This window comes from Esox lucius, chromosome 7 (assembly GCF_011004845.1).
Source record: "Esox lucius isolate fEsoLuc1 chromosome 7, fEsoLuc1.pri, whole genome shotgun sequence".
Lineage (NCBI taxonomy): Eukaryota > Metazoa > Chordata > Actinopteri > Esociformes > Esocidae > Esox > Esox lucius.
This window is the reverse complement of record NC_047575.1, coordinates 47367602-47378020: the sequence shown is the minus strand read 5'-3', so window position 1 is coordinate 47378020 and position 10419 is coordinate 47367602. Positions and strand designations below refer to the sequence as shown.

Below are 10419 nucleotides of genomic sequence, written 5' to 3'. Positions count from 1 at the left end.
ACAATATAACCTATGTACAGAGCGGTAGGGAGCAATTAACTCGCTTGGACTACATATCCCATTTGACTTGTAGGCTTAGTGAAAACTTCCGGGGCACCAGGGTTATCAAAAAGGTTAAAAATGCGCTGAAACGAAACAGTTTGGTTCGAAGTACACCTTTTTTGAATATCTTCAAATCTACTGCTGTCATGGATCCATTACACAAACATCGATCTCTTTACAAAGGGACTACCCCACCATGGAAGGACACATACAGACAGGTATAGCATTTATCAAGAAGATTGGCTAATAAAATAACCGCTGCTAGCTCACAGACTCATGAGTAACATTATAGCTTTGTTGTATGGGTAGTCGCACAACTATTTTATCTTGTTGGCTAACATGTTGCTTGTCTTCAATATACATGAAAACATAGTTGGCAGTTGACATTGTTGGCTAAAAATTGAATTGCAATCTCGTGAAGACGTTCGTTAGTTCCCTAGGGTGTTGACATTAACACAAAGGGTTCTTTATCGAATCCCCGAGCTGTCAGGTTAAGGTGTCAATCTGCCCTTGAGCAAGACACTTGTTTGTCTGGGGTCATGACAATAAGGGTTGATTCCTGGCCGTGACTGCACAATTTAGGTAGTTGTCAAGGCGCAGTGGTATGCAACAACAGAGAAGGTGCATTTAAACTTGTAGCTCATGTAAGCTCTGTTTTGGTTCCATAGCGTTGTGTGGACAGGTTGAAAAACAGTCGGTCCCGGTTACTGGAGAAGTACCGCCAGATGGGCGAGAGTCAACAACACAGTGCAATGGGCTCTGGCCTTGTCCAGGAGGTGATGGAGGAAGAGTGGAATGCGCTCCAGTCAGCCAACCGTGGACTGCCCTCCCTGTGGAGTAAAGATGGCATAGGAGAGGTGAGAATGTGATTTATTTTTTTGCGAGTTGTAAGTAGCTTATGAGACATAATGCTATTCGAGGCGTGTCTCATGTCATCGGGAGAGGCTTCAGTATTTGGATGATAGCTAATTGGGTCGCATTACCCGCTTGTCTCTACACAGATGTACAGTGATGACCTGGCAGTCTTTGTTTTCTGTCTTCCCTGTGTAGATGTACACAGTCATGAAGGAGTTTGATGAACTGGCAGTTTTTGAAGAAATCCAACAAGAACTCATGTTTGAAGGTAGTTTGGAATGGGATGATGAATGTATTGATGGTTCTTGTTCAGAATCAGACCTGGGATGAACTAATTATGCAAAATGTTTAAGGTAACAGAGGACATTTACTCCAAACAACCTCTTTAACGTGAGAAAAGCTTTTCTGTTAAGTGCGCCTTTTCCCAAATATTTTCTTTGCAATCAGAGAAGTCATCTAATTGTTGGTGACAACAGCTGGTTCTCTAAATTGCCAGTCCTTCCATGTAGACTTTGCTCTGCAAAGATCCCTCTTCCATCAGATTCTTAATGAGGAGACATGAGAGAACTGCAACTTATATTTTAGAATGTAATTCAACAGCTTTCATTTCACGTCGATATGCATTTGTAGTTAACGCAGCCCAAAACAATGTTTTATTAGAGCATCTTAATAGTTAATGTGTATGGGGCTGTGGTCCATTGCCCTGCGGTACAGCTGATTAAACCCTGTCGTGGGTTTGAATTCTGTGAAAGGCAAACCGACCGTAGCAGGGTTTCCCGCCAGGACGGCTCAACTGGCCTCTGTTCCACCCAGGGGGACGAGTGGATGTGGACACTCTCTTAGCGTCTCCTTGTGAGGCGCCTGCAACTCCGTCATGGTTGTTGGCCGTGGAGCCGCTTTGCGGAACCGACGGGTTCATATCGGCCAGATAGTTGCTTGGTTACTGACAAGCTTTTTGGAACTGATGTTTTGGACATATGCAACATGGTTTCTCGTTCCCTATAGTTAGACACCAATGTGAAGTATTGGCTGCATATTGTAATTGGAAAAAGTAAAGTGACACCTGTATATACATAATTTTTTTTGAGTAATACCAACAAGTATTTAATTGTAGAACACATATCTAAACAATGTATGTACATTCCTATATCCACTTATTTTCAATAAACCTACCCTAGAGTAAATATTACTTTTGAGTATTGGAGAAATTGAAGTATTGAAAAGTAGAGAGATTGAACCCAGGTCTGGTCTGACTAATCTTCTACATCTTTCTACAGAGCATGCTATCATTAAGGAATATGAGAAAAGCATGCAGTTCGAAGAGCTGTACTTGAATTCAGTTGTGGACCAGTTGGAAGAGGAACAGGGAATCATATGTCCTCTTTGTCGTGTGTAAGTTTCTCAATCCGTCAAAGATGAGCTCTTGCTCAGACTTGGTTGTCAGTGTACACTCTGAATCCCCCTGAGTGACGGCTTTGTGTTTTCAGAAACAATGTGACGGTAAACCGCCATTTCACCTCCTGTCCGTGTGGGCTGTACCTCAACACTGTGGTTTGTATTAAAATTTTAATATATAATTTAATGTTTAAAATTCCAAATAAAAGTCACAATGGCCGTTGACATTGTGGACGCGATGGTCTACCGAGCGACACCAGGCAGACAATTACACTGTTTCTGTCAGGTGTCCCGTCTTAAACACTTCCTCATATTCCTCATGATGATGATGTTAAAGGAGTAGTTCACTATTTTACATCATATTAAAGGAGTAGTTCACTATTTTACAACATGACACCTCAGTTGATGCACTCGCTCACCTGTCTGTTCATCTTTGGCTTTCAGCAAAGGGAAGTAACACCAGAGGTGCTGCAGGGCCTGTTGGAGAGTAGGGTCTCGGAACACATGGAGGACTGCCCTGACAACCCGGTCTTCTCCATGGCCTCCGACACTGACGGTTCCCCCAACCTCATGATCAGCTGCAAGGTACCTGACTGGCTTCTTTGCATCCTAAATGGTGCCTTACTCCATTTAGTGCCATAGTTTTTACCTGATACTTATAACCCGTGCTCATTGTAGTGTATTATGAAGGGAACGGTTTGCCATTTGGGATGCAGCCAGCCTTTGTTTTGAAGTAATCCTCTTAATGCTTTGGATGTCTGGCCATTAAAGTGTTACTGATGACCTTCCCATATTGACTGTCCCCAGTTATGCAACTTGATTATCACTGTAAACATACTAAGTTTAGGCAAATGAAGCAGTCGTCATCTGAAGTATTACCTTAAAGCGCACAATTGCATGCATTTAAAGTATCCTGTGCTTATTTAAGGTGTCAAAGCGAGTACCTTTTTTTAATGGGTGTCTATTAAATGTGCCAGTTGTGGTTAAATGCGGATTCAAGTGACTAACTTAATTATTCTTCTTCCTCATTCCAGGCTTGTGATTATCTGTCTATAGTTCTGTGAAGTGGTAGTTCTGCAACCACCATCATGGTTTGTGATTTTAATCGTCCTGTGTCCGTGGGAGTAATTTTGTTCACACCTCAGGCGTTTTATTTCTGTGAAATAAAGACTTTATACAGTATTTGGCCTTTGTTTTCTGTTCTGAATGGTAGTGGGACTAGTGGGAGTGTCTCTCAAAGACTGCCGGTCTTTGGTTCTAGCCCAGCTCAAGGGGCGCAGGAACATGCTTGCTGTCGCATATAGAGACAGTGTGCTGGTTGGTAACAGGCCATGTTCATGGCTGTCTGTCCGTAGCAGGGAACTCAACTCATAGGCCCAATCCCAATGTCCCCCCTAAGCCCTGAACCCTCACGACTTTGTCTTTGTACACAAGGCCTATTTCTCAAATATTGTTCACAAATCTGTCTAAATCTGTGTTAGTGAGCACTTCTCCTTTGCTGAGATAATCGATCCACCTCACCTGGTGGATGGAATCTCTCGGCAAAGGAGAAGTGCTCACTAACAGATTTGTGAACAATATTTGAGAGAAACAGGCCTTTTGTGTACAGAGAGAGTCTTAGATCTTTGAGTTCAGCTCATGATAAATGGGGGCAAAAACAAGTGTTGCGATTATAATTTCGTTCAGTTTTTTTGTCAATTATTTGTCAATCAATGTACTATTTTTGGTAAAAACAGCATTGTTAAGCAAAAACTGAAATGGTTGAATAAACTAGGTGTAATAAGGTGATTACATTCCTCTGATTTCCTGTGTTCTATGTGCCATCTCAAATCCTTGTTAATGTAGTGCAGTTTACCGTTCTTCACTTATAAAGAGGGTTTGCCGGGATTTCTCTCTCATCGGGGCTTCCCCTGGTAACTCTCGTGTTTAACATCACAACGCTATGAACTGTGGGCAATTCCCTCAGGCAGAAAGTCTACAGAAATGCGGACTTACCAAAAGGGTGCATAAAGGGCTCAATGTCTGAAAGAGCCCTTGGCACCTGACGATTCAAGTGGGACAGCCTTTAGACTTCACTAGAACGCCCTTCCAAGTCTGAGTGTGGATATGGGCCTTCCTGTTCTACCTCATCATTGACTGATTATGGGGTTGCAGTGAAGAGTGGGACTGTATTTGAGGGGCCGGGGTTTGAATTCCTCTGTTCTATAGCCATGAACCGATTCTGTTGCACAAATGTTGTCACGTGGTGGCCAGCATGCTGGTTTTTCCATTGTTTCGAATTAAGATCTTTACACCCAAGTATCATTACTAGCATGTAGACGGTCTTTCTGCTGCATCGGCTGCACATGTAACCCCTCATCAACTACCAGGGTAATATTGTTGGTAATACACAGTCATTCTATTTCACATGTGCCATTTCATCATTCATTGTACACTACTGCACTGGAGGAAGATCAATTACTAAACTTTCATTAATACCATTAACACTACTTATGTTTATTCTAGAACTGGTCTTTTCTCTGAACCAGTATTACAAGACATGGCCAATAAAATAAAAATACATTGCATTACAGTTGTAATCAAACAAATTCATGATTTGGCAGGATTTAAACATTTATTACCTCAAGGTTGGGACAGATACAGACTAACATTTTCCAGACTTCCATAATATTGACAAATGTTAACAATCCAACAGCATTCATATACTACCCCTAATTAAGTTACAGTAAACAGAAATTTGTTGCAGATATTTTACATAGAGCTGTGTTAACTCACTAACGCTGTCCTAACGCAGGTTATGCTATGTCTCCAATCAGTGCCTTCACTCCGTCTCGGTGGGGTATGTGAACGGGGACTGTGGACACAACCTGTGGGATCCGTTTCATTCCATACATCCATTAATTGCATTTGACAAAGCCACTGAGGTCCTCCAGGAACTTGATGTATTCATGGTGCTCCATGGCAGTGCTCAGCTCCATCAGCTCATCAGCAAACGTGTTGTCAACCCCTCGGTCAGCCAGGAAGTCCATCAGGTGGTCATACAGAGCCTGAGGTGAATGATGAAGGCCAATAAGAACATAAGGAAACCACCGCCCTGTAGTACATTTATATTGGATGTAGCAGTGTAACATTGGATACAACCCATTGATTCTAACAGTAGTTGTACCTGGTTATACTTCATGTTGCTTCCTAAAGTTTGTCTCCTATAGCTATATTAAGAACCAAAACTTCATGGTTTGCATTCATGCATATTTGACACCCACATGCTAGAATTATACAAGATCACCAATTCAGACCTTGATTCATCACTGATATTTTAACCAGTCTCTTATCTCTACTCTTTAGCTATATTTCAGATCTGATTATTCATAAACAATATTGGCGTAAAAAGAAAATTGGTCCGTCTGTGTAAAAGTTGTCTTGGAATAAAATGTGTGGTCAGAGGTACACCAGAATATTCTTACCCAGTCGAGAGAGTCTGTGTTGAGATTGTAGGAAGTCTCCTTCCACTCCACGTCTCCCTCAGGCTGGAAGCTGACCTCACGGATTGCGAAGATGTCACTCTCCTCTTCACCTTCCCCACGGGTCGCCTGGAAAATGAATTTGGCCTAACATTGTCAGAGATGCATTGCTTTAAAAACCAATTGGTAACAAAAAGGAAGTGAAGCAATAAAGCATTATTCCTAATCAGTGTACCACGTAGATATAATTAGCAACTTTCATTAGTTACATGTTTGTGAACTCCTGGTCTGGACCATAAAGCCTTTGTTGATGGTCCACGTGTAAGATGACTTACCTCATCTTCGGGATAATGGCAGTCAAACACCAGGGAATGCTTGGCAGACGGTTTTGTCACCTCGACAACAAAGTTGGGTGTTGACACAACATCTGGCTAAAAGGGAACACAATACAGATGGTTCAAAGCCTTGACTCTGGGACAGGCAACACTTACACCGTACAAAGCCACATACCTCGTCGTCCGCAGACTTCTGTCCCGCCGCTTGTTCTGATTCCTCTTCAAAGTTTGGGGGAATACTGTTGTTGACGTTGAATGTGACCGTCACTCTGCAAAATAGGAGACTGGTTATTGACCCCATACGTCAATCTGCTAGGGACACACCCATGTTTGGGCACAGAGCTGTGGCAGTGCCAGGACAGGCTCCAGGAGCACAAGTCAACTTCTCATAGAATAATATTGTTTTTGACATTGTGATGTTGTTCCCATTGATTCCCTACTGCTGCTGTCAGACACAGCGCTAAGAACTCATGAGGGAAAACAAGTTGAATCCAAGAAGGATCTGGTCTCATGTATTTTCTGTCAGTAATTGGTTCCCCAATCGGCCACTAGAGAGGGAGCTCATTAACCAAGTGCCATTAGACAATTGTGATGCAAAAACAAGCCGATATGTCGATGCTTCCCCACAAATGACATGTCAAATTATGCGAATTAGAACGGATTACATTTTGTGCATATGTGGATTTATTTGATGACAGTACTAATACCTAACATTTTATTATGTCTGCAGTAACATGGTATTTTAGTTCTGGTCATTTACTCAGGATGTGAGATGCCAGGGTATTGAGGTAGTTATGTTTTTAAATAATATACATGTTTTATATATCATTTTATTATTATTTTAATGTATTTCTACTTCTATGTTTGTGTGTAAAACAGTGTAATTGCACTAGAAAAGCACTATATAAATACAATTATTATATTTTCCATGAACCTACTTTTCTCCAGAGAACATCTTGATGAGTTTGGCTTCTGTGCCGTTCTGCTCGAGCTCCCATCCTCCAGACATTTTGGGAAGAGCCTTGTGTTTCTGGATCTTCTTCTCTTCTTTTATTTCATCTGAAAGGAAGTCTCCAAAAGCTTTGTCTCCTGCAACAAAGTAATTATATATGACCTTAGAAGAGAAGACAAGTCTGTATCAGCTAGCCCACATGCTAGTTATATAAACTTTACCAAATATTATGGTAAAACAACTCCAAATGCATTTCACTCATTTTCAAATTCCAAGGTCACATGAGCATTGCCTGACTGGTGCACAATTGGTGGTTTCATCATTTTCGGAACTGCCCTTGAGGCAGTCGTCTCAATAAAGTTTTGAACAACTAGATTTTAGCTACACTGACCACATAGAGGACGGCTCAATACGTCGTCTGGTAAGCATTACAGTACGGTACTGTAAATATTTCTGTCGCTCATTACGTCCAACCACTACAGTACACAAAGAAACGTGGAACCATATTTAGCAAGCTGGTCGGATCTAAGCATATTCCTTGTTTTTACAAATATAGTTCGTCAGATTAGACCATGTTTAACAAGACCAAGGCAGTCAAGCTGGGACTGAGTTGCTAGCCATCTCGTATAACTACCTTCTGTATGTAGCGATTCACATCCACAGGATACAGGACTTGATCCTTTTGAACTGAAGAGTTTTGGTCTGTACCCCGATGCTGCCCCGCTATTGTTATTCATCATCCACAAAGATCGTGTGAAAGGCCGGATTGTTCCAGAGTTTGTTGAGCATAACGCCGATCTCGTAAGAGGTTGCAGGGCTCGGGCAGAGGACGTTGTACCGGTTGTAGAAATTCGAATTGCGGTACTTACTGCTCGGGAAAGTGACTTTAGCATGGTTACAGTTTGGTAAATGTTATCAATAGCTAAGAAAACAACGTTGATAATAGCTGTGTTCTAGTGTGCCGATCGTTACTAGCGTAATACAGATCACTGCCTGGATAGATACACACGTGTGGTGTGGAAGGACACTCTGACCTCGAATGTAAACTATGAACTTTAAACCGGAAACGCACCGGAAAGGATTTTGCTACGTTTTGCAGGGAAATAATCGGAAAGAATACGTACTTATAGTCAATATCGTTATATATCCATGACATGTGTTATTAATTTACTAGACAATACGTTTTTTGTATTTGGTTTATTTAACTCGCGGATTTCAAACAACCAGTGATAAATGTAATAATTTCTACAGTGCAAAGCGCCCCCTGTGTCTAAATTCGTCTATTGCCAGCAAAAGACAGGAGGCTGAGATAATTGTTGCAGTCACACAATAAAATATTTACTTGCTATTCTCCATTATACAGTTGAAAACCAGATACATTTTTGCTAATGAAATAAAACAATAAAGGAGGATAGTAATGTGTATATAATAACCAGCAAATTAAAGTCACCCTGTCATGTCGTCTTAATCTTCTGACCTTCAACATATAGTATCCCTCACATTTTTGCTAATATTTGATTATATCTTTTCATGTGACAACACTGAATAAATTACACTTTGCTACAATTTAAAGTAGTGAGTATACAGCTTGTATAACAGTGTGCATGTATTATCCAATTAACTTGTCTCTGGAAATATTCAGCGAACAGTGACTTTACAACCGAATATATTGCCCATGTTTTTTTCAGTAAACCAATGTGCTACACTTATTAAAACACAAGTCTTGATTGAGATTATAATTTCTTATCAGCTCAGTCCTGATTTTCAAGTTATCTAGTTACATTTTTAATTTTCAGGAGGATTTTAGGTAGGTGTAAAAACAGAATAAATACAACTAAAGACAAAATCAAGATAACAAAAAAATTATCCCAGATTATCTAAATGTGCTATTCAGTCAGGTCTGGATTCAATCTAGAAGTAGATAATAATCATTGTAGCTATTAAGCACATTCCCTAGAAAGGGTTGCTGGTGTTTACAGTGGAGCGCCTTTTTACATGACTCTACATGCCATAACATTTGTACAGTTTCCTTTTGATGTATCACAGTATCATATTAACTATACATGTGATTAGATATTATATAAAGTTATCAAATAAGACTTGTTAAGCTGCTTACGTTTGGCCAACGTTTTTATGAAGGAGGTATGGGTTTAACTGCCAAACGGATCAAAAAGCACTAGTCTGCCATTAGCTGTAGAGGAACGCCAAGCCAGACACACTGAATCTGTCCAAATTAGTGAGGCTTAAATGGTGTTCTCCTGGCCTCCTCCCAGCCCTCTCCTGAAGCCATCAGACATGAAGGTTTGATGGGTGGTTCCTATGGCCTTTCACATCCAGTTGGTTTATACAAGACTAGGGAGGAGTGTGCGTCTGGTTGTTCATTCGTGTGTGGTGTGTGTCTGGTTGTTCATTCGTGTGTGGTTGGGACGTTAAAATACAGTGTCAGGCAGTTGTATTCTTCAGATAGAAATGTATTGAATGTCTTTAATTTAAAAAATGCCTGCTGTTTCAAACTTTCTAATGAAGTGGATTTTAATAAAGCTTGTTTTTTGCTTGGTCACCCTTCTGGCAGACCTACCCAATGTATTATTTGCATGGAGGATGATTAGACCACCCAAGTCTATGGCACAACGAGCAAATGTGGGAAGTTTCTTTTTGTGAAGAGTGTCTGGATAATTGGGGTTGTGTGGTTGGCAGGATTTGAACAGGTTGTCTCTATTGTCATTGCTATGACATTTCTGTATGGTAAAAAAAAAAACACAGCCATGTTGAATTAAAATACTTAAATGTAACTTTTAAAGGCATTCTCTGAGTGGACCTCTGCTGTTTACTGTGTATGGTCATCACTGCACACATGCTTTTAACTTTCTACATGAGTGTACAGAGCCTTTGGAATGTTTTCAAATCCCTGAACTTTCTCCACATTTTGTTGTATTGTGGACTTGCATTTTTTTTTGCCATCTATTTCTAATGGGAAAAACGTTTTTTTATTGTGCCAATTTATTGAAAATATAACACCGAAACATCTCATGTACATAGGTACGCAGACTCTGTATTCAGTACAGTACTTTGTTGAGGGGCCTTTGGCTGCAATCACAACTTTGAGTCATCTTGGTTATGCCACTGCCCCTTTTGCACACCTGGATTTGGGTGGTTTCTCCCATTCTTCCACATTGAAGCTGTCAAATGGTACGGGGCGCGTCTGTGAACCGGGATCTTCCGGTCGCCCCACATTTGTTCAACGGGGTTGACGTCCGTGTTTTGGCTGAGCCAATCAAGGACATTTACAGATTTGTACTGAAGCCACTCAAGTGTTGTCTTGGCTGAGTGCTTTGGGTCGTTGTCACGCAGAAAGAGAAATCTTCACCCGAGTCCGAGC

General features: G+C 40.9%; 2 protein-coding genes across 3 annotated transcripts; one reads left to right on the top strand and one right to left on the bottom strand.

Moving 5' to 3' along the window:
• Positions 1 to 99: 99 nt before the first annotated feature.
• rpain (RPA interacting protein) lies at positions 100 to 3472 on the top strand. Its single transcript, NM_001304013.1, is given in 7 exon segments — positions 100 to 260; positions 711 to 899; positions 1093 to 1165; positions 2175 to 2289; positions 2385 to 2448; positions 2737 to 2877; positions 3327 to 3472. Coding segments are annotated over 7 exon segments (684 nt in total). The 5' UTR covers positions 100 to 188; the 3' UTR covers positions 3357 to 3472.
• A 1412-nt stretch (positions 3473 to 4884) lies between these two features.
• c1qbp (complement component 1, q subcomponent binding protein) lies at positions 4885 to 8097 on the bottom strand. 2 transcript variants are annotated; one of them, XM_010897022.5, is made up of 6 exons: positions 7675 to 8097; positions 7027 to 7177; positions 6264 to 6357; positions 6089 to 6184; positions 5757 to 5900; positions 4885 to 5339 (listed from the first exon to the last, which is right to left on the bottom strand). In XM_010897022.5, the coding sequence occupies exons 1-6, from the start codon at positions 7931 to 7933 to the stop codon at positions 5190 to 5192; spliced, it is 894 nt and encodes a 297-aa protein (XP_010895324.1). In that variant the 5' UTR covers positions 7934 to 8097; the 3' UTR covers positions 4885 to 5189.
• Between the last annotated feature and the right edge of the window lie 2322 nt (positions 8098 to 10419).

Excerpts from the sequence above, each read along its gene's own strand:
- c1qbp (XM_010897022.5), bottom strand. The coding sequence starts at position 7,933 with ATGCTAAAGTCACTTTCCCGAGCAGTAAGTACCGCAATTCGAATTTCT. Across the intron at positions 6,358-7,026 it reads AAGATGTTCTCTGGAGAAAA|AGTGACGGTCACATTCAACG; the intron begins GTAGGTTCATGG and ends CCTATTTTGCAG. Across the intron at positions 6,185-6,263 it reads AGAAGTCTGCGGACGACGAG|CCAGATGTTGTGTCAACACC; the intron begins GTATGTGGCTTT and ends GTTCCCTTTTAG.